The sequence below is a fragment of the Zerene cesonia genome, chromosome 1 (genome assembly GCF_012273895.1).
Source record: "Zerene cesonia ecotype Mississippi chromosome 1, Zerene_cesonia_1.1, whole genome shotgun sequence".
NCBI lineage: Eukaryota > Metazoa > Arthropoda > Insecta > Lepidoptera > Pieridae > Zerene > Zerene cesonia.
In genome coordinates this window covers 3,720,109-3,747,349 of record NC_052102.1, presented here as the reverse complement: position 1 = coordinate 3,747,349, position 27,241 = coordinate 3,720,109, and the positions used below count along the sequence as shown (strand labels likewise).

Genomic DNA, 27,241 nt, shown 5'->3' with positions numbered 1-27,241 from the left:
AAAAAAAACTTAAAAATGTTTCATAGTGGTTGTTTTTTGTGTAAGTTTAAGATGGATTGCCTTAATATAGAGCGTGGTTGTACTGATTATTTTGTGGCGTAGGATGCACCATAGGCACATGATACCGAAAGCGTAGAAGAAATTCGTATAAATCATGAGTTACGGCAAAATAAGCGATTTCAAATCCCGCCTGACTATTGATTTTTAAAATATTTTGATGTGAAACATCTATAGCCGCACGTAAAACCGACTTCTGGCGTGGCGACGCATGCCGTGGCGACGCGTCGCTATACGATGGTATGTCGATGTTTCACATCTGCCAGGCGTCCCGTGACGGCTCACTTTTTTTTTATTTATGACGCATTTTATTAAACTAAAAATAAGACTTACGGGTTTTCGACATGTCGAGCAGGTAACAGACTTACATTCGGGGCATCGCAGCTTTTTCTGCTTTGGATGCACAAAAAATCCTGAAGAACATTCAACGCACCAGCGGAAATTCGGATCTCGAGCAAGCGTGCGATCGCGTAGCTAAAATTCATTTGTAAATAGTAAAGCGATATTATCAAATATGCTTAAATTGGTAAATGTTATAATTGTATAATATGTCGATTCAAAAGTGCTTCTATAGGAAGTCTAGTTGAATGAATAAATGTTTGAGTTTAAAAGTAAACTAAGACACAATTACCTTTCTCTGGAATAGTTCATGAACTTCTGTTTCAAGTAGAGTTTTCAGTAGTATATCTAAATGAGCAAAATAATCGACCCAAGTATCTTCATCCAATATTTCCAACTCAGGTTCCTTGCAGTATGCACAAACGCAGTCTACTATGCTCCGCTCCGTGATTTGAACTGTAAAATAATGGCGAGCACATTCTCGACAGCATCTATGAGAGCATCGTAACATTGATACCATCTGTAAAAATATTAAAACTTTTTGAGTGGGAAGAACTTTTTAAAATAAAGTTAATGATTAAAATATTCATAATTTTATAAACTTAAGATTCTAAGATCAGTCGTATATGTAAAATATTTATGATAAAAACTTACTTCGTGTTCTGGGAAATGTGCGGCACAAAGCTCGCAGTATTGATTTAAGTAAGCTAGTGCAGAAACAAGATCTGCACATTCGAGAGCGGCTAAAAGTGCAGTAGGGGCATCGGTTCCACGAGCAATCAATTCAACGGCAATTTGTGCTTGTTCCCAATTCTCCGTAGCACCCTCTGCTAAGAGCATTCGAGCTTGTCTCTATAAATAAAATAAATATACAAAATATCAATTTTATTTATACCAATATAAGAAAGGAATTTAATTTTAATTCTAATTACCTCTGGGGAACCTTCAGGTAATTGTATTCGAGTTAAATCAATTAACTGTCCAGATATTCGACGCGTTGTTATTGGCGGAGGTGAGGGTAACTCAGGTGTGGGCGTTATTTCTCTTCTGTCTTGTGATGGCTTGTTATCTTCATCAGATTCCGTATCGGTCCATTCATCTTCGGTACGACATGTTTCACGAAAATATTGTTCTTTTTCTGTAATTGTGGTTTTTGGTGGAGATATTTGTTGTAATGGGGGTGGCTGTGGAGCTGGATTTTTCTTTACTGTTATTGCTGATGTAGATGGTTTCACTTCAATAGTATGAGATGATTTGTCATTATTTGGTAATGTTTTATTATTAAACAATTTTGTTTGTAACTGCTTGACGCTTCCATTTTGCACGGTGCCAAAATGTGTTTTGGGTGGAGAGGGTGCAGGATACTGTTTTATAGAAGTACGTCTTATAGGCAATTTAGAATTTGTTGCCTTTTGATTTTTATCTAACTTTTGTTTATTGACAGTCGTTTTAACAAGTATTGGTATATTGGATTTAATTATCGGTGACTGTTTCGATGAATTATTATCAATTGCTTTGTCAATGTTCATCTCGGTAATATCGTTGGTATTAGAGTTCTCGACAATAATGTCCTGATTTTCATTAACTTTTTCTACTACATCAAGATCAGCAGACTCGTTGGCTTGTTCGCCCTGTAACTGATTATGTGTACTGTTTTTTTGTTCAAATGTGTTTGAAGCCTCGGGAATCAAAGTTATATTCAAAGTTTCTAAATAGTTGTTACTATTATTAATAGTATTTTTAATCTCTTTTTCTGCATTATTTGATGTTGTTTTGGTTTCTTTATTTGATATTACATGTTCTGCACATATATTTTCAATAAAACCTTTATATACCGGATATTTTAGTTCAGTTATAACCAATTTTGAAGGCGTTCCTACTTTAAAGTGAGTTTTATACAATGTTTCCTTAGTAGATTGATTAATTATTTCTTTATCAGGTTTACATTTATTTTTTACTACAATTTCGCTTTCAATATGTTTAGCAAAATTATCATCGTTGTTGATTTGTTCATAAATTTCATCAAATGAATTTACAACTTCAAAAAAGTTGTTATTAACATCTTCTATTTTAGATAACTGTGGGCTACTTTCTACCGTTATTGTTTGTTCATAACGTAATGTTTGAGCTTCCGAACCTAATGGTTTTATATTATTATCTTGCACATCTATAGGTGCTTCAATATAATCAATAGCTTCTTCAAACTGCTCGGTGTCTTCCGAACTAGTAAAATCTTTATTTTCAATTTTTAAATTATCGTGCATGATTTCTTCATCGCTACTTGTAATTTCTTTTTCATCAGATGTCAAATCCTCAGTATTATTGTCTGACTCGCTATAACTTGATTCTTGATGTACGGATACCTCAGAATTATTAGAAGTTGATTCAGTATCTGCAGAGTCGTGAGTAGAGTTTATATCATACGCAATTTCATCTTTCATTTGTTGAATTAATTTTTGTGTATTATCAACTAAATCACTCAGATTGTTTGATCGTTGTTCTTGAGAAATATTTGTGTTGTGATTTATTAATTTGGCAGAATGATTGTTTTCTGATCGTAGATTAATCTCATCATGCTCCAATTGTTTTATAGAAGTTCCCTTTAATTGTGTTTGTTTTTGTGAATTTTCTTCATATTTTTCTGTTTGTGTGTTATTTGTTTCAATTATTTGACTGACCGACTCAAAATTATCATTTCTATTTCCGTTTAAATCGACGATAGCTGGGTTGTTTTTCATTTCAATGTTTGGCAATGGACTTAATCGCGTTAAAGCATTATATGCTTCGATAAAATCTTTTTCCGATTGAACAAATTCCATTAAATTTTCCTTTTCTTCTACAGGAGTATCTTCAGATTTAGTATCTCTCATATTTTTAGTTAAGCCTTTCACTGTTAAACCTTTTAATAATAAATTTTCTTCTATAGAAGGTATTCCAGCAAGATTTAACAGTGCTTTTAATTTATCTGCAATATCTTGTACATTTTCGGGTGTTGTATTAAATGTTTCTTTAAGTAAAGGTTTTTGCTCAATTTCCGGCATATTTTTGTCTCTTATATCTAACGGTAAATACATCCAGTCGTCATCTTGGAGATTATTTGCAGAAACATCGAATTCGTCTGAACTGTCCTCGGCTGAAATGTAAATGTGAAAATTATGATGATGTAGCTTGGTGATACGGCGAGTCTGTTTATATGAAATTTATTATTTTTTGTTTTGTTTTTCATTACCGCGGCTGCGGTGTGACCGGTTCGAAAACGATGGAGGAGTGGCCTCATCATCAGCTCCAACAGGAGAGCCCCATACGCGACCACGTAATTTCCTCTCCTCACCAACTCCGATATCACCCATCTGTGAAAGTTGTGTGGGCGTATTAATGTCGTCGAATTTGCTAACTTGTTAAAATAAAATTAAAATATTTAATTAAAAATAAATACAATTAATATTTTTTAATTTTTAGATTTAGCTACCTGTCTACGATGTCGCTCAACACACTCTGTGACAGCTGGCCACATAGCTCCCCTGTGCCGTGCTAGAGCTGCACGAGCTTCCAGTTCTGATACATTTATACCAGATGCTAATCTTGCGGCAGCTGCTCTGACCCCTGCACATAAGCTTGGCCATCGTTCTCTTAGCCATGATAATGGAGCTACAGGATTCTGAGCTAATGCTGCCTGTACTTCCGCCGCACTAAAGCCTAGTCTTTCAGCTTCAGACATAAGGCGAGCCAGTTCCAATCCTCTTTCCGCCTCGCGTCTTGAATTAGCACCTGCTAACGCTTCTAAGGAATTAGCACGATTGTTTGAAAATGGTTCTGGTGAAGGAGCCTGTAAAAAATTATGTATTTAATTGATTATAATTTTATATAAATAAATTATTGTTAAATTTTAAATTTACTTCTGAGCCATATAAACTAGACCTCCGAGAAGGTCTATTTCGCCTTAAATCAAGATGCGATGCACGTCTTGTAAGGCGGCTTGTTGTACGTTTACGTTCATTCTCGCTCCACTCTGCTCCTCCAGGGCTACTATCACGTGGCTCTCTCCATTCCCATCTCCCACCGCTTGTACGTATGCTTCGTTCACTCTCCTGAAAATGACACAATAACAAATGCTAATACTACAGCTAATCTAAAGCTTCATAGATAAAAAAATTACAAAACCTTAAATTAGAAATATGTACTCTTCGGAATATAACATTATTTAAATAATCAACAAATACTTTTTCTAATAGCAAGTTATTGTCAGAGATTGGAATGTCTAGCAAATATGAAGCTTTTAGAACTTAAAAAAACATGATATTAATTGATAATCATCACAGAACTATTATTAATTTTGGAAACTATTTTTAAACGAATTATTATTCAAAACTTACTCGAGTATCACTTGAAAGTGAATGCCTACTATGCGATCGTTCTCTTCGACTCTCATCCGTAAATCGGCGCCGTGGTCGAGATCGGGTAGTCGAAGAGGGTCTATCCCATTGATTCGGAACGTCATAAGTCTTAAAAAAAATAAAAAATCACTATTGCTGCTTTGTTTTGAAATTATTACTTAGGTATAATAATTGTTTCTGCATCAAAGTCAATATGTATTAAAATATAAACATACAAACGTACTATAACGGATGAGTAATTTACTTAATTTGAGATGAAAAAAACATGAATATAATATATGCGAATATATTATTTTCATATTTTTTTCTAAGGTGTAAATAAACAGGTGCGTACTGCGTACGTTGCAAATAAAAATCAGTAATCGTTATGTTACGAATTCATTTACATTTTTCTTTTAAATTACCCATTAAATCTTTATTTGACCGATTTTAAAAAAAGGACTATATTTATTTTTGTATGTTAGCGAACTGAATTTGAGGGAATCGATTTTTATGATTCTTTTTATTATTGAAAACCGATGCCTCCTATGTGGCCCTTTTAAATTTGTTCTATATCTGAAAATTTGATGGGGGTTTAATTTTTTGTTATAACTATAATTTGTAAATAACTTATAATAAAACATATATTATAAGTAATTAAATAAGTCCACTAAAAACTGGGCATTTGAATTATAATTTCTATGTTCTGTACATTATTCTTTTCTTGGTTTACCTGCGTTGAAATATTTTGGGGTGGTGGAGATGTCCCAGTATTGGAAACGCTTGCTTGACTAAATCTTGATTCCGGCCTCATATTATTTTCTCGTGACGGCGAGATTCCAACGGACTTTTTTTGAACTCCATGATCGTATTCATTTACTCCTCTGTCTTTGGCAACAGGACTTAAACGAGGTGGAGAAGGACCTACAGATACGCTATGCTTTTTATTTTTTTCATTTTCTACTGAGACATTGCGCGTTTGTGTTGGAGTAGTTTTATTGTCCATATTATTATTTTGTTTCTTTTGTAATTCTTTAGGTGGAGAAGGTCCAACGGCAATATCATGACGAGAATGGGAATCATCATTATTCTTTTCCTTTGTTGGAGTTTCCAAACGATTTACATTCGAAACTTTTATTTCTTTCGGTGGAGAAGGGCCACAACCTGTGGACACTCGCTCTTTTGCGGTACGATCTGACTTTTTAATCTCATCTGTAAAAAATACAAATACGGTATTATAACTGTATGTACCCATATGAAAATAAAATCACAAATTGACGTTGTAATACTAACTTTGATTAGTACGAGGTTCATCAACCTTTTTTTTTATCAAATGAGTCGATGCTTTTGCCTTTATTGTCAAATTTGCCATTCCATTTTTAATAACAGGAGTTGGAATAATTTTTGGTGTGATCGTAGGAGTACGGCAACACACTGCACATACTCTAACACCTGGTTCATTAACAAATGTACAATGTTCACATTGCCATGTAGCACTCGGTGGTGGCGGTGCCGGACCTAGATCATTTTCGTCATTTTCTGTTGCGTCTGGCTTTTCACTTTCAGGTTCACTTTCAGAATCCGCATCACTGGATGGTAAAGACGGCGAAGGAGTCCGGTGTTTTGTACGTCGAGAAGCACGTGATCTCATACTCAAAGCAGGAGATGGTGCTCGTGAATTAGCTCTAGATGCAGCTCTCGACACGGCACGACTCTCCACTAGGAAAAAATCGTAACAAATAAAGGTTATCCAATATTTTTTTTATTCATTTATATTTGTTTTATCAACATCAAAGATTCATTAATATATTGTTAATTATAATAATCATCCTACTACTATTATAAAGGCGAAAGTTTGTATGGATGTATGGATGTTTGTTACTCTTACGTAAAAACTACTGAACCGATTGCAATGAAATTTGGTACGTAGATAGCTGGACAACTGGAATAACATATAGGCAACTTTTTATCCCGATATTCCAACGGGATACGGACTTACGCGGGTGAAACCGCGGGGCGCAGCTAGTCATAAATAAAAACTTAAAATATTTGTTGATTTAATTTGTAAAACATAAACTATTTATCAAATTTGTAATTCACCCCTACTAACAAGCTACATAATTCCTGAGTGGCATACACAGTGATAAGTATTGTTAATTAAATAATACGAAAACTGTCCTACCTCTTCGGTATGGTTGTGGCGTATGTGGCACATGGGCGTGTGGGTGTGGGAGCAGGCGCGGGCTAGCAGTTGCTCCTGGTGGATAACAACATGACTGAGGCCAAGGTCCCTGCCCTCCCCACGTATGTTCTAAATTGGCACAACTACCGTAATGCCAAGGATTTGGCTGATATGGAGGATAACCGCCTGGACCTCCTAATTCCATTACTGAAGCTCCACGTCTTAATGGACGTCCCCAGCTTTGAGTGTGAAGGTTTTCTTGACCATCCCAATGTTCGATATGTTGAGGCTATAATGAAAATACTTCGTCAGTCATAATAATATATGTATGTGTATATATAATATAACTATAATTATTAATTACCATAGCTTGAGGTGGCATATTATAACCGGGTAATGAGGCTCGCGGGCGACCCCATGAAGAAAATCCCGCCTGAGAATTTTGAAGGGCTGGTTCTGGCAGAGCATTATTTTGATGCATACTTCCCGTAAAATTCGGCATACTACCGATATGCGAATTTGAATGCGATGTTAGCTGTTGGGGTGGTATTTGAGCACGAGGAGTTACAAAATTCATATGTGGAAGAGTCGATACTTGACTGATGTGATTTTGGATATTGTGCATCATATTTATGGGAGTTCGTATCTGATCTACTGCTGGAGGTTTTGGGCTAGCTGAAGCCCGATCAATCTGAAATAAATAATATGTTATTACGACAAAGTGAAATTTGGCTGTAATAAAAAAGCTACTAGAAAAGCAGAGAGAATCTTCACTTATGTATTTCTGGAAAACATAAATAGGTTCTGCGTAGGTGTGAGGATAAGAAGTTTCTTAATAATTTTGTTGAATCAAATATTCGTTTCGAATACTAGTATTTAAGTATATACACCTGAGAACAGTAAATTGAATGAATGTAAAATAATTAAGGCTAAGTAGAGAGACCTAAGACCTGTAGCTTCCTAGAGCATCTGATACTTGATAGATACATCATATGAGAATTATCCCGCCGATTACTGTGGCAGGATCACAGGTGGCCGAGAGGCTACACGTTGCTACGGTTTGGAAAAACGCGGGTTGGAATCCCGCCTCGTGATCAATTTTTTTCTATTCATTCAAAATTTCTCATTTATAAAGCATTTCAATGCTATAAAACTAAAAATTAAATTTAGATATATCATATTTTTATATATATATATATATATAAATATATAGATAAGTACAACACTTATGCCTATAGAATTGGTAATTACTATTTTTCAGGTATCATTTATGTGGTTAATCATAAACATACCTAATCATATTATATATCTTTATGTGTTTACAGAAACATGAGGTTTCTTTTATCTATTTACCTTATGTCTTCGTGGCGGTGGCACAGGCGGCGTTCCTTTTGGTGGCAGAGGTGGCCTTTCATCCCTTAGCTGCGATGGTGGCAATGCCTAAAATATGTATTTGCATGTTACTTATCTACTATATTATTGCTTTACTTGATGCTACTATAAATTTAGTAGATAAAAAGACTTGTTGTTTAGATTAGCTTGCTAATGTTGGCATTGTTCCAATACTTTGACGAAGCTAACTTTAATTTAGGTCCACCTACTAATTGCCTATTTGAATATGGGTGTCGATGTTTTAAATACATATTATGACTCAGTTAATAGTCTAGTTTTCTTTGATATAAACATCATACCTACTCTATAATCCTGTCTCTTCTACGATTCATGTAATTTTTTATGATATTTATACCTCTTGAAATACAAAATAAGATCGATTTAGTTACTAAATCATTCACTTTGCATTTTTAATGTCTTTTAATCTAGTGTATCTGTCGGTTTTGTTTTAATAAATATTATTCACATAAAGAAGAAGATTTTTCTTGAATGATATGCTTATATAAGTAATAGCGTTTTTGGGCGGTGGAAACCACTTAACATCATGTGGCCCACCTCCTCCTTTGATTTCTTTGCCGTAAAATGTATTATTCTAAATTAAATCCATACAACTGTATATAACAATACATGAACATAATCATTACAAATAGGTCGGGTTGGCCACCGGTTTCCCTACGTAAATAATTTGCGACGGTGTTAATCATATTTTATTTAGTATTTGTATATTGTCAGTGACAATAATATATTTATATGTTAAATTACGTGTATGATAATCGTACAAATAGAAAATGTTGATTGTTTGATTAATAAATAACCTGTCTCTGGTGGTTCCTTCGTTTAGGATGTCGATGGTACATGTCATCGCAGGACGCGCAAAGCGCGCGCCGGCCGCACTCCGCGCAGCGCACGCGTGCTCCGCCGCCACCGCATAAGCCGCATGATGTGTCAGTCGGGTGTCCTGTTGTAAATAGTGCGTAAATTCGAGTGTCCGTTCCCTTACCTATGCGGTAAATGCATTATAAATCTGTTTCAATGATAATTTTTTTTCGGGTTCTAAAAAGAAAGTGATCAGTCTTCTGTGCCCTAGCAACGGGAATCGAATACAGGATTTCTCGGTTCTCGGTTCTCGCTAACGAGATACTACTGTATCGAGGAAGCAGTCATATGAGGATATTAGAAATTTTACTAATGACTAAAGTACCTAACGTTCAAATTAGGATGACATTATATCATTTCATTTCATTTCATATTATACCTTATAGAGCTGCATGGATATTAGTTATATAGTATTCAAACAAAGACAGGCATTTTGAACACCCATATCTGTATTGATAGAAATCAAAAGGCTGCGTTGAATATTACTTTGATCGTAATATGAATGTACTGCGATTTTACACAAATGCCAAAAAAATATTTAGACTGATGATAATAAAGCGCAGCCAGTCACAAAGACCATTAACAAAATGAGGATTGATGGGTCGAACGTTTAATAAACAACGTACAAACACTTTCCCGTTTCAAAGCAAGGCGATGTTTTATAGGATTCGACATTTAAACAAGTTTTGACAGGAAAAAGTGACAGCTATAAGACATTTACTTATCCAAAAAATTATTATTTAACAAGAAGTGCCATCTAACAATACCATATATTATAGTTCTTATTACCAGACTAACTAGAACCGGCGACTTCACTCGCGTGGTACTTAAATGTGGCCTATGAGCTAATCCAGACTATAATATATGTGTGTACCAAATGACATCTATATTTCAACAGAAGTTTTTGGTAGAATAACAAACATCCATGCATTCTTACAAACTTTCATGTTTATAATATTAGTACGATTAAACTTTACACTCCATAGACTTACTCTGAGATGGCATGGTATAGATAAGTAAATATTCGAATTAAATCTATATATTTATTTTTGAGGTAATTTACTAGACATCCGCATAAATGCAGAAAAAGAACAAGAAGAAGAAGTTGCTAGGAATCAGAAAAATTTGATAAACCGAGAAATTAGCATAGAAGGTGTAAATATATACTTGCCTGTTGGTGGCCGTGGTGGTGGTGGAGGTGGTGGTTGCAATTTCGCGTTTACATACTGCTCGGAGGGAAACTCGACCACTTCATAGTCAGGCTCAGGCTTTGCGATTGGAGCTCGAATCGACGACCGCAATCCAAGCGTGGGAGTACCCGGTATAGAGGTTTTAATATCGCGGCCACGTCCCTTCAACATCTATAGAAAAGTTATCTTTATTTACTAAGCTAAGTAGCAAACTTTTAATCGAGATTTTGTAAAAGCAGCTTCACAATTGAACCAGCCTTTTAATACTCGCTATAATATCTGAAATAGCTAGCTTCATTGATCATAACGTTTATTTATATTACAGCACCGCTACGTGCGTATTACCTAAGTTGACATTACAGTACCTGTATGTATTGTGTATTATTATTCAAGTTGAATGACAGTAACACTATTTTTTATACTTGTTAACATTAATAACAATGAGGAAACAATTTTGAAAATTAGGGATACGTTTGCAAAATATTTATCTTAAAAATTAAACAACGTTAATATAAAATTTTAATGTTAAGATTTCTCAATACAGTCGTAAATTCTAGTATATACTATCATATTGTCTGTGATTTTAGGTTATTTTAATATCTACGCATTTATGAAACTTCATTTCACATTTCAGTTTTAAATGAGTATTTACGTTTACTGATAATTGGAAATCTTTATCAAAACATTATAACAAACGTCAAAAAGATGCTGTTAATGATAAGAAAAAAGTCATAACAGCTCAACCACAGCATGTCTGCTGCCTACGAGGTAATACAAACGAATTTTATATGTACTATATATATAATAAACACATATGAATTTAAGCACGTTTCGCCTTTGAAATTGCATTCTATGAATCGGTGTTGCAAGCTTTTGCTAACTGTAATAATAGATTATTATCATTTGCAAACTAAAACGCAGCTGTGACCGGGATAAAACGGGCGTTGCCACGTCGCCGACATCTAGTCGACCCATTTATTCTCATTCTCATATCCCAAAATATCAAAAACATTCCCTCAATACAAGCAATAGTATCATCGAAAATAACATTCTTATCCAGTTCGAAGCAAACTGCCTGCAATAATAATGCCTACTTGCCTTCGTCTTGTGTAGTAATTATTCTCAGGGGACACTGATATTTTGCACTTTTCGTAGAGGAGCATAAATATTGTGGCATAGTTTTACACAACAATTATGCAATATTTGCACCGGGACACTGCACTCGCGAGATCGGTTGTTGCACCAACAGCGGCGAGGGAGCACGATCACCTCTGGATCGCTAAACTTGTGCCCTACGCGGATAATATTGAAGGAACGAACACGCGTGCTCCGCGTCTCTCCATCCTCTATTTCTGTTCGTGGCCGCGTTGCCCTGATTCTACTAAAATTAAGACGTGTTGCTATTTCCGCACTCAACCCGATGCGCCCTCTTGGCCGCTTTAACACATCGCGAATCATTATAGTATGAAAATATTGATGAACAAAATATATTGTATAATTTTGTAAATAAGTACCAAGTATCTATTATACTATTCGACGTTAATGATTTTATAGCGATAATTATGTCATAGACAAGAATGTTTCCAATAATATATTTGAGAGCTATCTGCAAATCTATAAATTTTTAAACAAATATGCCTACCTAAATAGAAAAATGGAGAAGGATAACAATATACGGAGAAACCTTTGTGTTTTCAATAATAGAAATAATTCAAAATTATGAACGATCGCTATGTCATAAAACATAACTATAGCAACGTGACGTGAAAACATAAACAATTAACAAACATTCATTGAAAACGCTTCGAATGATTCCGATTCTGTTATGGAGTTGTTACAGAAGTTTAAACAAAATGGGTTCTTTACTGCAGAATTATATCATTTGCTTGCTAAGAAGAAGTTGGTGGATCCATCAGAAGAGGTGCATCATTTCTTCAGCGCAATAAAATTTACTATTTGTATTGCTAATATTTCTGAATCCGAATTAAAGGACTATAGTTACAAGTTATTAAAATTTATAGTATTTAATATTGGAATTATTAGCAAAAATTATCATCTATCAACTTACTCATTTGTTAAAGATTATTCCAAAATGCAATTATACATTTTAAGTACTCGACCGTATGTATGCAAATTAAACCGTATCATAACAATTCTCTTAAATATTTCCAGATTGTCCCATCAGAATATTTAAAGGAAATCAAAATGTCAACAACAGAACGTTTGCAACAATTACTGCCTATACAAGTTGAGAATTACGTTAAATCTGGTAGCAAGAGTAACAAAATAGTATTGTCGTTTTCGCCTAGAATAATTATTTTTCAAAACTTTAAGCCTAATGAAAAAGTCGTGGCCAAATTTTCTGTTAAAAACATAAGCAAGGTATTGGAAATATTTTACGAAATTATCTCCATCTTTCACCAAACATTATACATACATGTTTACGACATTTTCTTTTAGGCTCCCACGTATTTGAATATGGTATACAAGGAATCTTCATATTTCTTTATAAAACCGTGTGGAGGACAACTACTATCCAGATTGGCTCCAGGAATTAGTATTACGTTTGCTATAACCTTCCAGCCTGTACAATATGAAGACTACACTCATAGAGTAACTTTCTACACTGATGTTGATCAATACGTTTTGCCACTAATAGGTAAATAATCAATGTATCTTATATTCTATACTAGCTTTTGCCTGCGACTTTGCACGCGTTTATTCGGAGTAGTTTAATAGATGTTATTGTATATATAAATCTTCCTGTTGAATCACTCTATTAATTAAAAAAAAAAAAAAAAACAACAAAATCCGGGTAGTTTTAAAGATTAAAGCATACATAGGGACATAGGGGTAAAGAAAGCGACTTTGTTTTATACTATGTAGCGATATAATATGTTCTTTAAAAAGCATTAAGGCAATTGCGATGAACTTCCATTTTATTGTTGACTTGAATGACCAAAAAACGGTCTATCTATCTATCTTATGGCTATAATAAAATATTTTTTTTTTTCAGCAATGGGACCAAGGCATGTGTTTGATTTCCCCGATCGAGTAATAATCCCAAAGACACCACTCAAAATTGAAAGTTATGTTCTAGTTTCTGTGCACAATATTGGCATAGTACCCGGTGGCTTTACATTTAGCACAAGATGGTACGTATGTACAATTATTTTCCTCAAGTTTATTGATTAAAAGTCGTACAATACGAGCTCGAAAGTTACGTTAAATAGTATTTAAAAGTATTCATCATCCATCTACGTACTTAGTTTTGTAATCAATTAATTTAAATTTCTACGATTAGTAAGCAATATAGATTATTTTTATAATAACACCTTAACGTCTACATGAGATAATTTTGTATGCAACAATAAATTACAGTCCATTTTCGGTGCAGCCAAAATCTGCGTACTTGAATCCTAATCAAAAAATTGACGTTAGAATTGCGTTGAAGACAATGCGCTTGGGTGACACAAATAGCATATTGAGTGTTTTATTTGAGACAGGTATTTGAAAGGCCATTGAACTGTACTAAAAGATTTTTTATGTACTTTTTATGATAAAATTTTTATGATTTTAACATAAATTATATGCAATTTGTAAATCAACAGGAGAGAAGTTTAAAATAGAATTATTTGGTTCAACTTATACAGTCAGCGTGGAGTTGGAAAAGCAAGTGGTTAGGTTTTTTGACACCTACAATACACTAGTTCGGCAGCAGACATTTAAAATCACTAATAAGTCTGATCACGTTCTAACCTACATGTGTATGAAGAATGATTGTGTTTACTATGGTAAATGCCTTTTTATTTCTAAATACGAGTATATATATATATATATATATATATATATATATATATATATATATATATATATATATATATATCGCAAATTATATAGAAATTATGGAGATTGCAGCTTCTTAGTAGGTATACTATAATGTATTTGTAAGTGACTGTTAAAACTAATTTTGATTTTCCCCACATAAACATTTTATTTACCTACATGCCGGCATAAATATATTTAAATGATGTTTCAGATTTTGAAGAAAAAGTTAAACTGGCAACTGCGATATATAATTTAAAAGAAAATGAATCTAATAAAACTGCAAAACTAGTTCATTATGATGTTTTAAGTAGTGATGAACATGAGAGGATTTATACAAGGATATTTTTTGATGAAATTCAAGCGCTCGTTGCTGATGAGTCTCTACAACATCAAAATATGCATTTTTCTATATCTCCTATAGTGCGTAAAAATTAAGAAAAGTGATCTAGATCTTAAACTGTATGTAGAAAAAAATTTTAGGCTCTGCTGCGCGGTTACATCCGCAGAAGAACCCGCGGGCAAAAAAAGCATTTCTAAAACATGTATTCTGGTAGATAAAAAACATTACTGCCAAGTATCATCAAAAACGTTAATAACTACAAATCAACACTAGCTTTCTGCGGCCTATATACAAACCGCATTTTTTTAAACCTACAAGTTAAACCACGCACCATAAAAATCAGCCGAGTGGATTTTAAGTGATTGATACACAAAACAAAAGAATAAAAAATTGTTGTGATAAGTAACATACACATAACTCCTGTATTTTTATTTACTGTGATATTACATAGCAATTATTCTTTTAGATAATATTAAATACGTAGAAATGGTTTAGCTTCTGTTTTATTAGAAGAATAGATACTATGTATTTAGCAAGAAATAAAATAAATATGTTACTTTATATTGTATTTCTAGCAAGGAAAATTATGGCCTAAAAAAACAACAGAGTTAACAATAACATTTTCACCAAAAGAGATCGGGGAATTTAGCACAATCGCATATTTGGACATCGACGGAGTCAACGACCGTATTCCCCTTAAAATTGTCGGAACGTCGTTACCACCTTCTATAAACCTAAATTTAGAAACACTGGATATGGATTGCGTTTACATAAACAAAAAATACGACTATGAAATTGTAGCCATGAATAAAGGTTCAGTGTTCTTTAAAATTAGAAAAAATGTTTTGTGATTTTTTTATTTTTCGATGAATGACTTATATGTAATTTGTTATTTTAAAACTCACTTTGTTTATCTCCTATTAACGTCAAATTTATACGACTTATTAATTGTAAACAGGTCATATCAATGGACTAATAGTGTATAAACATGTCCCGCCATTATTCGGAAGTATAATCACGTGCACACCAGAGATGCGGTGCTTACGACCCGGTGAAAAAGACATTTTCGTTATTTCTTTCTGCAACTCAAATCAAGGTCCTTTCTTTGAAGAAATTAATTTCTCTATTCGAGACACGGATGTAGTATTGAAAGTTTATTTAAAGTATGCAATTTTATGCAATTATAAAAGTTTTCTTTTAGACTTTTTGCAAAATTAATGAAAAAATGAATTTCTGTGTTTTTAGAGGAGTTGTAATTTATCCATCACTGATGTTTAGCATTCCTTGCTTAGATTTCGGAATGGTGAGCTTAGGTAAGTTTTCGTTTTAAACAAAATCACTTTTGCGTGTATTACTATATAGAATAAGTTATAGCCATTGCAAATAAATGATGGATGCAGGAATTCCAAAAACCATGGAAATTGAAGTGATAAATGAATCAATAGTCGATGTCGCTGCAAATATCAAAATATCATCAGATGGGCCTGAAATAAGTAGCATCACATTGGAGGATTATGCTGTTGCTGATACTCCTAAACCTATTGTACCTCAATGGCCTCGAGAATTTAACATAGCCCCTTATAAAGTTAATATAGGTCCTCAATCGCGAGTTTCGTTAAAGGTAATCTTATTAAATAGTAAAAACTAAATGTATACTGATATAATAAACAGGAAAAGTTTTTTGTTTGTTTATAAACCCTAAAGGCTCCGAAAGTACTGGTCTGATTTTGAAATTTCTGTCACCAAAAGAAAGCTACATTATTCCCGAGTAGGATAGTTTTTACCGCGGAAATGTGCAACTAATGATATATTATACTCGTATATTTCAGATAACACTAACTGCAAACTTAATAAGAGCAAACCAGACATCTTTAGAATTAGAGTTAGATAAATCTGATAGTCCACCAATAGTTTTACCCGTCACATTCAACGCCATGGTACCACATATCACACCAGCACCAGATATCAACCTAAGAGCATGTTTTTTAGACTTCCCATATAAACATGAAATTGCTATATCCAGTAATAATTTCTGGGGGTACTTCACAATAGTAGAACCAGAGGTAAATTTTTCATCGAAGCATCATTTGCTCAATTATTTTATAATATAACATAATTTTCTTACGCAAAATCTTTAAAATCATTTTCCACATTTAGGAACCTTCAACTTTAGAAATTGAAGTTGGAGTAAAAGAAGGCATCATAAAACCTAACAGTACCCTATATTTACCAGTTACTATAAAAACTAGTGTACTGGGTGCCCAGGAATATTCCATACGGTATGAATTTATTGAAAATAGAAATAAAGCATACGTACATGTGTATATAAAATATTTTGTATTAATTTTATGTAATTTTGTTGAACACTACAAAATGATATAGTTAAGTAGTTGTCATAGTGTATTGCAAGTAACATTTGATATATATTGATTATTTAAAAATTTTGTAAAATAATAACTTGTTGCGATAATTATGCACATATTATCATAAAATTATATGACTTTATTATTGTGTAATACATTCTTTCAGGGTTCATCTTTTTGGGCTGTCAACACCTGTAGAAATTTGCCATATCAATGGATGCGGTGTAAGACCTATAGTGACCTGTGCACCCATGGCTCTGCATTGGGGTCAAGTAAAATTGTTAACAAAAACTCAGAAAACACTTACGTTATGCAATGACTCCCCAGTCGTTGTTAACTTCCGAGCGTCCCTGGTATGCAATAATATTTTGTTGATTTAAGCAATATATACCTAACAAGTATGTTACTCTCAAAGACCGAAAACGCTCATTAAACGCTTAGATAACTTACAACAGTTTGTGGTTCACTTATATGAAACAACTTTCATACAAAAAAAATGTTTCAGTTAAATCGTGATGGTCGATGGCAAATAACTCCTATGGAAGGATTTATTGAACCTGAATCTGAGACGGATTTATTACTTAATCTGTACCTTATAGATGCTGACACCTACTCTAATAAGGCGGTAATTCAGTTGGAAAAAGTAAAAGATATAGTAAGCACTTTTTTTGCAAAAATTACACTATGTTTTTTCTTTTAGATTTAAATTAAAATAGCATTGCAGTTTTTCTTAATTTGATAACAAAGTGTACCTCTTTGTTTTGTAGTTGGTACCATTATCAGCTACAGGTATAGGAACTAGTATATTAGTCGGCGAATTAAGAGACAAGGTGATGCTGGGCCGTCACTTTACGAGAATCCCTCTAAATTGCCAAGTTATAATGGAAAACTGTGGCACCCGTATGCATGCCCTTGAGTGGAGTGAACACTATAAAGCTCCTAAAACAAAGCAACACACTACGTAAGATCTATCAAACATTGTATCGAATTAATTTATAGAAAGTTGTCATGATTGTGACAATGACAGATTGACTTGATAAGTAAATCACTTTCGAGTATTAAAAATTCTCAATAAAATATAACAAGTTATTGTTTAGGGACCTTGAAGTAGTAAAAGATTTAGGGCACGCGAATAATTAATTCAAACCAAAAAGTCTAACATTTAATTATTATAGAGGATTTTTCAATTTGGACCCTAAGAACTTCAAAATGGCTGCTGGAGAAAAGTTGGATTTAACAATAACAGGTTTATCTCACAAAGTGGCCACCGTGAAAGAAATGTGGTATTTGGTTGGAAGCGTAGAGGGCATAAACAAAAAGGAATTACTATTGGAGTGCCAAATCATAGCGGAATTTGTGGATCCAAAAATAGAGGTTTCTTCTAACGTATTGGAGTTTCAGTATGATTATGGTCCTTACAGTGAATTCTATAAATTAACAGGTTTGTAGGTTTATTGCTCCTAGTTATAGTGAATATCTGGAAAATCGGTGGAAAGCGAGGTGGACACGTGTCACTCAGGGTTGCGGGTATAAATCAATAAAGAGCTGCAAAGGAAAAATGATCACCTATGCAAATCATAACCATGCCAACCATTGCTTACACTTGATTTTCTATTATTAGTAATGTTCTGAGTAATGTAAAATTTTGGTCAAAGCTTAACGGAAATTAATCCATTATAAAGTATGTAATAATATTTAATTTTACATATGTATTAATAATCCTAACTGTAAATTAGAATACACGAACGAAAGAAAAGAGACCAATAGCTGTTCTGAGATTATAATTTCCAGATATTGTCACCATCAAAAATGTTTCAAAATTGCCCTTGGATTTTGAAATTAGCGTCAAACCGCCCTTCGCTCTTATTCAAAAGCAAGGCACTTACAAGGTATTACCACACGAAGAAAACTTGTGTGGGTGTATATGGTATAGAGAATCAGATTTAAATGTGCCAAATATTATTACCGAAAATGGACTCCAGCAATCTAAGATATTTATTGACTTTTTAACTCTTAAACCAGTGGACCCACTGCGAAATGAGCCACTACATTTCTTTCAAGATATAAATAAAATAAAATTAGCTTTTAATCTAACGCATGTGATTGAAGAACGCTTAGAGGACCAAGAAGTCATGAAAATACAGATTTTATTTGACACAACCAAACATCAAAATCTTAAATCTCGAGTATATTGTGATTTATTCAGAATAAAATTTAAAGGCCACAAGAACAAAGTAAAAATGTGCACATTACCATATTTAAACCATTATTTGAATAAAATAATAATTAACAGAAATCATATAATTTTAGGATGCAATCAAATTAATTGGAAAAATAAACTTTCCAAACATGTTTGTGTTATCGCCACGAGTTGATTTTCAATGTGTGCTCAATGGAAGCATTGAAAGTAAAACTATAAAAATTCAAAATGTGACACCTCTTCTAGTTTGTTACAGATTTAATTGGAAAAAGTTTGCAATCACTGATACAAAAATGGTAATAAGAATTTTAGTATTATACGTAGATATTTTTTAGTCAGTTATAAAATTTTCATTTGGTTTTCAGCCGGAAATTTCTAGACAAGATATAAGTAAAGGCAGTGCATATATGGTTTCTACCAATGAAACAGAGGCTAGCGGTAAATATCAACTATTATTAGAATTATAAAATTTATAAATTACTTTACTTTATCTAATACGTGCTATTAATTCAATTTATGGTACCCATAATTTTTTTTATTCGAAATAAAATCTGTATCAAATTTTGCCCTGTAACTTTTAAATACGTGTTGATACTTATGCAGACATGTATGAAATACTTGCTTGTCGAACTCCAGTTGGATCTGCAGTTGATAATCCAGAGCAAGAAACCACGGCCAGGGACGTTGCATCTCCTCCTTATGAACTTGACGAGATCAGCTCGACAAATAACGATGACGTCAAAGAGGATTTTAATTTTAAAAGGTTCAAAACTATGAGTAAAATAACTCCAATGATAGATGCGGATTTTGAATCAGAATTTGAATGGAGTTATAAGTTTTTTAAGAAAGATGTGCGATTCCACATTGGGGCGAATGACGTTTTACAGTTTTCACCACATCGCGGTCTATTAAAACCGAATGAAGTACAATACGTTCAAGTAATTTTCAGACCTAAGCTAAATATGAATATTCGCGCTATCTTGGAATGTGAAGTACTTGGTGGTCCTCCCGAAACCATCGTAGTGACGGGCCAAAGCTGTGATTTGATGTACAAATTAAACGCACGTAAAATTAATTTCAAAATAAGATCTTTCCATGAAAATGCAATAGAACAACTTATCATGACTAATATAGCACAGTTACCTTTTGAATATAAAACATATTTAAATGAACCTAAATTTGATAACGACTTGTATGGAACCATCTTAAACATCATACCAGATGAAAAAATTTTGGAACCGGAAGAAACCATTGATGTCAATATTGAAGTAAGACCAGGAGCAATGGGTTATTTTAACACGGAATTTATGTTAGAAATTGGACATTTGCCACTTATACCTATTGAAGTATTTGGGTGGGGAGTGATACCACAAGTATACATATCGTTACCAAGGCCAGAAATTTCGAAGGTAACGAGATCTCGACCGCAGATCAATCAATTCATTTTCAATTGTTTAACACCTAAGTCAATGTTTTTTTATACATTTAGCTTAACCCGGAACTGGGATATAAAGCAATACCTACATTGACAGAAGAATATTTAGAATCCATACATGAAATATTAATTCGAAGCACTTCAGAACACTTAAATTCACCGCTAACTGAGAAGTGCTTTGAAGATCCTATGTTTCAATCGGAATGGCATATTTGTTCATCTTGGGTAAAGGTTACGACATCCTTAAATATTTTTTCGGTTCATTGTTCTGTTAATGTTCAATTTTATTTCAATTATTTCTAGGATGCGTATCCATCCACGATGGATATTGAACTTGCTATTGAAAGGATGTTAGTTATCAATTACATACGTATGCGTCCAGACGTGTTAAATGTCTATTCTACTTCGTCCAAAATGATACCAATACCAGGCTTTCAGACAACGCCATACGTAATAGATTATGGAGTAGTTATTACTGGCAGCACAGTAAGTAGTACCTTTTTATAGTGGGGAAATCTTGCATAGATACCCACGGTCACGGGGAAAGGGCCGTGCCTCATGTCGGATTCCTACCGACTAAAAGCCCATTGTGTTACATCGAGCTGAACTAGTAAGAGGGTGCTTGTTGGAGTTCGTCCGTGACCCCTTCGGCAGCCCTACACGAGGCCAAGTGCAACAATAAGTAGTACCTAAAGTTACATTATCTTATTAAATGAACTTTTTAGGAATTATATAGTTATTTCAGCTACGCCCACGATCTGGTGCCCGAATACATTATTTTTCAATATGTTAAACTTTTTTTTTTCAACCGACTTCAAAAATAGATATTATTTGAAAGCTATTCTTCCATGTGGTGTCATTAAAATTTGGTCTAGTTTTGACACTCTTTGTTAAAAATTATTACTATTGTTAATATTTTAGGTGCAGTGCTGTGTTGACATAATTAATTACGGACCTATAATAACTAAACTCCATTTCGCCAAAGGAACTCGTATTCCACAGTGGCTTGGATTAAAATTATGCGGAAAACTGAATGCGGGCGAAACAGGAAAATTAGAAGCTACATTTGCCCCTACTTCAAACGATTTCACTGAATTAGAACAGAATGTTGAAACATCTTTCAATATCGACGTAAATTCTTTACTATCTTAAAAAAAAAACAATAATATCAAATTGTTAAGGTGCAGGCCTACCTTCTATTTATATTTCACATTATTTTATTTCTAGGTGCCGTATGGTGTGACTATTCCGATTCAAATTAAAGCATTGTGTGCGGTACCATATTTAGTTTCGAACGTAAAAACAATAGACTTTGGTACCATAAGATGTGGTGACAAAGTAATTTGCTCCATACCACTCAAAAATGTGTACGTCTTGTTATATTTACTTTTAGATACATATTTTTAAAATTAGTAATTTAAATGAGACATGAATGCAATTAATGTAAGTTTTCCTATTTTTTGTTGCAAATGAATAACAGTGGAAAACCTACTTGCATTTGGTACGTAAATTTAAAAGCGAAGAGTCCCGGACCCAATCCTATGACGGTCTTAGATAATTCTGGTAAATATGAACCGGACGAAGGTGGATGGTTGAGTTTGGCTTTCAAGCCTACAATGGAGGTATTGAAATTTTTCTAAAATTATTTAGATTCTTAACAGGCATAAATATATAATTATAATCGTTATATCTACAGTTACCGTACGAAGGAATTCTCATATTTAAATTCCATATGAATCCAAATAGAATGACTATTCCTGTAATAGGACAAGGGATCTTACCTCAAGTTCATATCATAGGACCAAACGTCAACTTCCCACCTACATTACCTTGGGCTGAAACTACAGATATATATTTTGGTTTAACAAATCCTTGTCCATTTCCAATCGAATTAATTATTGCTCATAGTGATGTGTGAGTATTTTTCTTCAACTGCGTGGAATGTAATGTTTTATCTCTTTAATACTGTAATTAAATACCAAAATTTTTAGCAAATGGAATAAGGAAGATGAAATTTATCAACTGCTATATAAATATTATAATAAACCTAATGAAATGTTAGTTTCGGCTATAAAACCAGGAGCGGGTATGCCTCAAGAAATATTGAATTTTTACTCTAAGTTTAAGGAACAAGTCAGGAGGTATTTTTTATATTTGCCGATTAACATTATTTTATTAACCTTTATCACATTATTAATTATTTTTCCTCACAGATGTATTGAAGAAGAAGGTCAGATGTCCAAAGCTTCAACTGCACGGCAATCTGCTTCTACTAAGTAAAAAATAATATCATTATTACTCTTGATTACATTAGAGAGTATATAATAAAATTGTCTATATTAATAAATATTTTTAACAGAAAAGCACAAAAGAGTCCTAAAACAGCTCCAAAAACATCAGCTGTGAAGGATGCGGCTGGTCCAAGAAAGGCAAGAACTGAAGCAGAAATTGTTAATGGTATTATGTAAAAAAAATATTTTCATAACCTTAGGTTTGAAGGTTTACTGTGGGAGTCGAGCAGGCTTTGGCACGAATTAAGCCAACTCGCACGGCGGAAGTACCATACCCTTACAGAAAAACCGACGTGAAATTCTAGCATATTGCTGTGTTTCGTACGGTGAGTAGGGTCAGAAGCCCATTTCCTTTTCCTTACCCTTCCCAGTCCGTACCTTCTTTCAAATCGTAAATCCTTTTCTTACCACTTCCTCCTTAAAAGCGGGCAATGCATTCGCAGAGGCATTACTCTGCGAATGTTTAGCCAGCTCAATTGCCCGTTTATGACATTAAAAAAAAAATTAAATAAATAATATTAATACAATTAAAATTGATTTAAGATATTATGAAATCTATGAAAGACAATGGTGTTGATCCACTTAAAGAGTGTCTTGATGTGTGTGATAGTGCATCGTCTGTTATTGATACCGACAAACACTCAAAAGGGATGCTCATATTCTTTCATGGTTCACCATGTGAAGGTTTGTATTCATTACTCATAGCCATAATTTTTCAAGGTTCCATTTATTATTAAAAAAGTATATTTTAGAAATCCATTGCCAAGAAATAGCATATTCAACTGGCAAAGCCCTGGGTCTACCTACTATTAATGCAGACGTATGTGTGGTTGAAGCATTGCGTGTAAGTCAATGCAGCGCCAAAACGGTGTTAATAACTGCTATAAATGAAATGTACGAACTGACACGAAAATGTAATAAAGAATCTGATGAAACAGGAATGGAATGTGAAGGTATAATTCTCAATAATTACCTATGTTTACAATTTAAATAACACCGATATTTTGAAACTTTTTGAATTTTAAATTTGCATGCATGTTGCTGTCAATGTTTGTTATATTAGCCCTATATTATGATTGTATTATAATCTGTTTTTATGTAAATAAACATTGCTGAACCAATTAAATAAAATTTACAAAAATGTATTAACTAACGCCGTTGTTGAAGTTTGTTTAGTACGTTTTAAATAAGTGTACTAACATGCAATATACTCCTATGTTTAATAGACAATATATTTGAAGAAACAGATGATGAATTTGATATTATATGGAAGAAAATTGAATTTTTGTCAAACAGTAAAAACGTAAACACCCCTCGTTCCAAAGCAAGTGATAAAAAGAAAAAAAGGTCTCCCACATCCTCTATAGCATCCCATACAGCGCTAGGAGCTATGGGTTCTACAACAATGTTCCATATGGTATATGTCATTTTGTTATTAATTTTACCTCCGCATATTATGTTTATCTACTGTATAATTATTTGTTTTAAAAGGATTTGACCCAAGAACTCCTCAACGATTACTTCAGTCAACCTAAATTTAGCCGTGGGTTCATCGTAGACACCTTAACAAGTATCGTTTTCAAAAACCCGTCACTAGTAATAACTACTCTCATAAAATGTAAAAGCAACATATGGAACATACATCTCGTATTGTGCCAAGCAGATTTTTCAAAGTGGGTTCAAAATTACGAAGAAACTCAAAGAGAACATGAAAATATAGATGAGTAAGCGTTTTCCAAATGTCTAATTAGTATATATTATTATAGTATATAATGCTTTTGCCGAAATCCAAGGCCTCTGGCAATGGGATTTGGATTATAATAGATTATAATAAAACGTTTGAGTATTAGTGAGATTATGATTATTTATTATGTCGGACTGCCACAGTTTAATCCACTATTGCAGTGGACCGACCGACTAAACTCCACCTTTTTTCGTCGAGCCGCTTTAATTGGAAAGCGTTAGTTAGTATTCGTCAACGATCCCCTAGGCGGAGTTTTATTTCCTCGCTCATTGTCTAAAATAACCTGTAGGTATTATTCGACGCCATATTATATGTAATATAATAAACTCTAAAATTTCGTTCGTTTTGCCATGTATGCTTTTATATTTTTAGAAATTTATCAAAAGTATACGATGAAACAGAAATAGCAGAGATTGTGGATTCTTTCGAAGAAATGGGAGATGATGAGTATGAAAATGCAAATCCTGAGCTTAAGTCCATTTATATTACCTACGGTTTAGAAGAAAGGAGAATGAAATATTTCGAAAAAAGAGGGTAAATTGTGCTCTTTCTAGGACACGGTCAATTTTTAAAATATTTAAATAAATCTTCTTTTGTAGATACCCCAATGATAGTCTTAAGCCCGAGAAAAGTGCGAAAGGTAAAAGTAATTAAAATGAATAATTAATTTTTAAAATAACAACTGTAACGTATAATTCAAATTAATCATTCAACAGATCGCAGTAAGTCATTGTTGGTTGTTGATAACGAATCAAAGAAAAAAATTAAAAAAGAAGATGCCAAAGGTACATTTCACTTATTACATTGAACATGAAATAGGGTTCTTTTAAACAATTTTATAATATAAAAAGTACATTATTTTCAATAATATTGGGTTTTTAGGAAAACCTACAAGTGAATACGTTTTAATGAGTACAAAATACAATGATTATTTGAAAAACACGTATGAGAATTTAATTAATTTAGCAAATAATTGGATATTAGAAGAATGTGACGTAGGCTTTCCCATAGTTGGCTTTAATGGACAGGTTGTAGGTTCAACTCATAAGAAAGTTAAGAAAAAGTCGGAGATGCAAATACAGGTATTTTATCTGCCTTTAGAACAAAAACTTGTGCAGTCTTTATAATTAATTACACATTATGTTAAACTTATTTTATAGGCGTCCGATGTCGATATCACTGATAGAGGATTTCCATTAACGCTAGTTATGTGCCCATGTTTGCGCTACAAGAGAGCAATTGTAAATATGTTTTTACGTTCAGAACTTGTTCGAGAAGCTCTTCAAGAAGAAGAAGTATCTGACATACTCAAATGTCCCGTAAATATCAAAGAGTTTACAGTTTTATTGCCGAAAACATTCCCATTGATTCTGAATGAAGAACCACTGCAATGGCGTTACTTGGAGGAAGCACCGGTATATTTTTAATATTCGGCATAATTGGTGATCTATTCTTTTTGTAACAAAAAACGCTATTAAAGCTTTTAATTTTAAGATTAAAAAATGCGAATGCAATCCTCTTACTGATTTAAATTTACTGGATGATACAACCCAAGAGAATGTTCTTCATATACTCTCAAAATGGCACTGCACGTGTGGTAAAAAGGTAAATTTAAGAATATAATCATAAAATTTAGATATGAATCAAATCTCAAAAATGAACCATTTCGTAGGTTACATCTTCACAAACATCCACAAGTGAAATTCCATCCATGTCTGTTGAGAAAATAATATCGGAAGAAAACCCTGAGTACTTATATCCCTTACCACTACGTAGTGTGAAATCCACAAAAGGTGTTTTTGTATTGTTTTGTGCTTATTATTGTTTCACGTAACTGCATTTTTAATTTAGTTCTGTAACCAATAAAAATTTACGAGACAATGTAGAAAACTAATTATGATTTTGTTGGATACTTAAACTGTAACGTTTTTTTCTCTCTTCATCTGGAATTAATATTTTGTACGTGGTTATATAGATCATGACGATAGAATAATACTGCAACCTGGAGATCTAGTGAGATGTAAATATTCATTTAGTCCGCAAGTGGAGGGTAATTACAATGTGAAACGATTTGTTGAAGTTAGCGGTTGGCCAGAATCTCGAGTCGACATTAATATTTCTGGAATTTGTGATTTGCCACGGTAACTCATTTTATGCCTTAAACATTATGAAATGTCTTTTGCCTCTTAAGAGGAATTTAGCCAGGTCCCTGTTGTTAACAGTTTAGGGCGAGAATTATACTGTACACGCGGTTTTCCTTCCATACGCACGTTATTTAAGAACTGCTTTAAAAAATGTTTACTTGTACCGATTTTCATTATATGCATGTTTATAATATTAAGTACTCTCATTTGTTTAACTCCCCTGAGAAATGTTACCATGTACATAAATCACCTAGTTTATTTTATCATTGAATCAGAATAAAACGCAACGCAATATTTAACATTCAATATTTTCGTTTTGTTTTATTTACTCCAGATTGGATAGCCGACCCAAAAAAATGTTTGAAAATTTCGTTCGAAGAATTGTGGAAGACAAAGTTTACAAAGTAACTTACATAGACGAGCATAAGTTATTTGAATTTGGACCTATTTTCATTGGAAGTAACCGGTAACATTTTTTTTTTTTTTT

General features: G+C 33.2%; 2 protein-coding genes across 5 annotated transcripts in view; one reads left to right on the top strand and one right to left on the bottom strand.

Moving 5' to 3' along the window:
* The window catches only part of LOC119840780 (E3 ubiquitin-protein ligase lubel-like), a 15,217-nt gene extending 3,397 nt beyond the window's left edge, over positions 1–11,820 (bottom strand). For 3 of the 4 annotated variants that reach the window (XR_005288328.1, XM_038367537.1, XM_038367529.1), the window contains exons 1-16: positions 11,508–11,819; positions 10,391–10,580; positions 9,159–9,301; positions 8,305–8,391; positions 7,316–7,642; positions 6,952–7,240; positions 6,063–6,488; positions 5,503–5,981; positions 4,770–4,898; positions 4,293–4,484; positions 3,866–4,222; positions 3,626–3,746; positions 1,329–3,529; positions 1,051–1,248; positions 689–916; positions 391–531 (exon numbers count right to left, since the gene is read on the bottom strand). Coding sequence is in view for 3 of the 4 variants with exons in the window: in XM_038367537.1 (XP_038223465.1) it covers positions 391–531; positions 689–916; positions 1,051–1,248; positions 1,329–3,529; positions 3,626–3,746; positions 3,866–4,222; positions 4,293–4,484; positions 4,770–4,898; positions 5,503–5,981; positions 6,063–6,488; positions 6,952–7,240; positions 7,316–7,642; positions 8,305–8,391; positions 9,159–9,301; positions 10,391–10,580 (5,508 nt within the window). In the remaining variant the exon portion in view is untranslated. Of the gene's footprint in view, positions 1–390; positions 532–688; positions 917–1,050; positions 1,249–1,328; positions 3,530–3,625; positions 3,747–3,865; positions 4,223–4,292; positions 4,485–4,769; positions 4,899–5,502; positions 5,982–6,062; positions 6,489–6,951; positions 7,241–7,315; positions 7,643–8,304; positions 8,392–9,158; positions 9,302–10,390; positions 10,581–11,507 lie in introns of all 4 variants that reach the window. The other variant, XM_038367546.1, reaches the window with a different exon arrangement.
* A 414-nt stretch (positions 11,821–12,234) lies between these two features.
* The window catches only part of LOC119832595 (hydrocephalus-inducing protein-like), a 29,312-nt gene continuing 14,305 nt past the window's right edge, over positions 12,235–27,241 (top strand). The window contains exons 1-42 of the mRNA XM_038356314.1: positions 12,235–12,330; positions 12,582–12,791; positions 12,870–13,068; positions 13,426–13,564; positions 13,791–13,915; positions 14,021–14,203; positions 14,449–14,657; positions 15,153–15,390; positions 15,536–15,740; positions 15,823–15,890; positions 15,978–16,198; positions 16,407–16,640; positions 16,735–16,856; positions 17,107–17,293; positions 17,446–17,595; positions 17,708–17,901; positions 18,116–18,381; positions 18,732–19,174; positions 19,251–19,420; positions 19,769–20,549; positions 20,630–20,800; positions 20,879–21,061; positions 21,497–21,706; positions 21,803–21,942; positions 22,056–22,197; positions 22,272–22,489; positions 22,567–22,716; positions 22,789–22,851; positions 22,935–23,032; positions 23,410–23,550; positions 23,619–23,819; positions 24,093–24,283; positions 24,358–24,590; positions 24,983–25,144; positions 25,210–25,250; positions 25,327–25,395; positions 25,493–25,692; positions 25,771–26,025; positions 26,105–26,215; positions 26,283–26,403; positions 26,586–26,751; positions 27,089–27,220. Coding sequence (XP_038212242.1) covers positions 12,235–12,330; positions 12,582–12,791; positions 12,870–13,068; positions 13,426–13,564; positions 13,791–13,915; positions 14,021–14,203; positions 14,449–14,657; positions 15,153–15,390; positions 15,536–15,740; positions 15,823–15,890; positions 15,978–16,198; positions 16,407–16,640; positions 16,735–16,856; positions 17,107–17,293; positions 17,446–17,595; positions 17,708–17,901; positions 18,116–18,381; positions 18,732–19,174; positions 19,251–19,420; positions 19,769–20,549; positions 20,630–20,800; positions 20,879–21,061; positions 21,497–21,706; positions 21,803–21,942; positions 22,056–22,197; positions 22,272–22,489; positions 22,567–22,716; positions 22,789–22,851; positions 22,935–23,032; positions 23,410–23,550; positions 23,619–23,819; positions 24,093–24,283; positions 24,358–24,590; positions 24,983–25,144; positions 25,210–25,250; positions 25,327–25,395; positions 25,493–25,692; positions 25,771–26,025; positions 26,105–26,215; positions 26,283–26,403; positions 26,586–26,751; positions 27,089–27,220 — 7,838 coding nt within the window. The remainder of the gene's footprint in view (positions 12,331–12,581; positions 12,792–12,869; positions 13,069–13,425; positions 13,565–13,790; positions 13,916–14,020; positions 14,204–14,448; positions 14,658–15,152; positions 15,391–15,535; positions 15,741–15,822; positions 15,891–15,977; positions 16,199–16,406; positions 16,641–16,734; positions 16,857–17,106; positions 17,294–17,445; positions 17,596–17,707; positions 17,902–18,115; positions 18,382–18,731; positions 19,175–19,250; positions 19,421–19,768; positions 20,550–20,629; positions 20,801–20,878; positions 21,062–21,496; positions 21,707–21,802; positions 21,943–22,055; positions 22,198–22,271; positions 22,490–22,566; positions 22,717–22,788; positions 22,852–22,934; positions 23,033–23,409; positions 23,551–23,618; positions 23,820–24,092; positions 24,284–24,357; positions 24,591–24,982; positions 25,145–25,209; positions 25,251–25,326; positions 25,396–25,492; positions 25,693–25,770; positions 26,026–26,104; positions 26,216–26,282; positions 26,404–26,585; positions 26,752–27,088; positions 27,221–27,241) is intronic.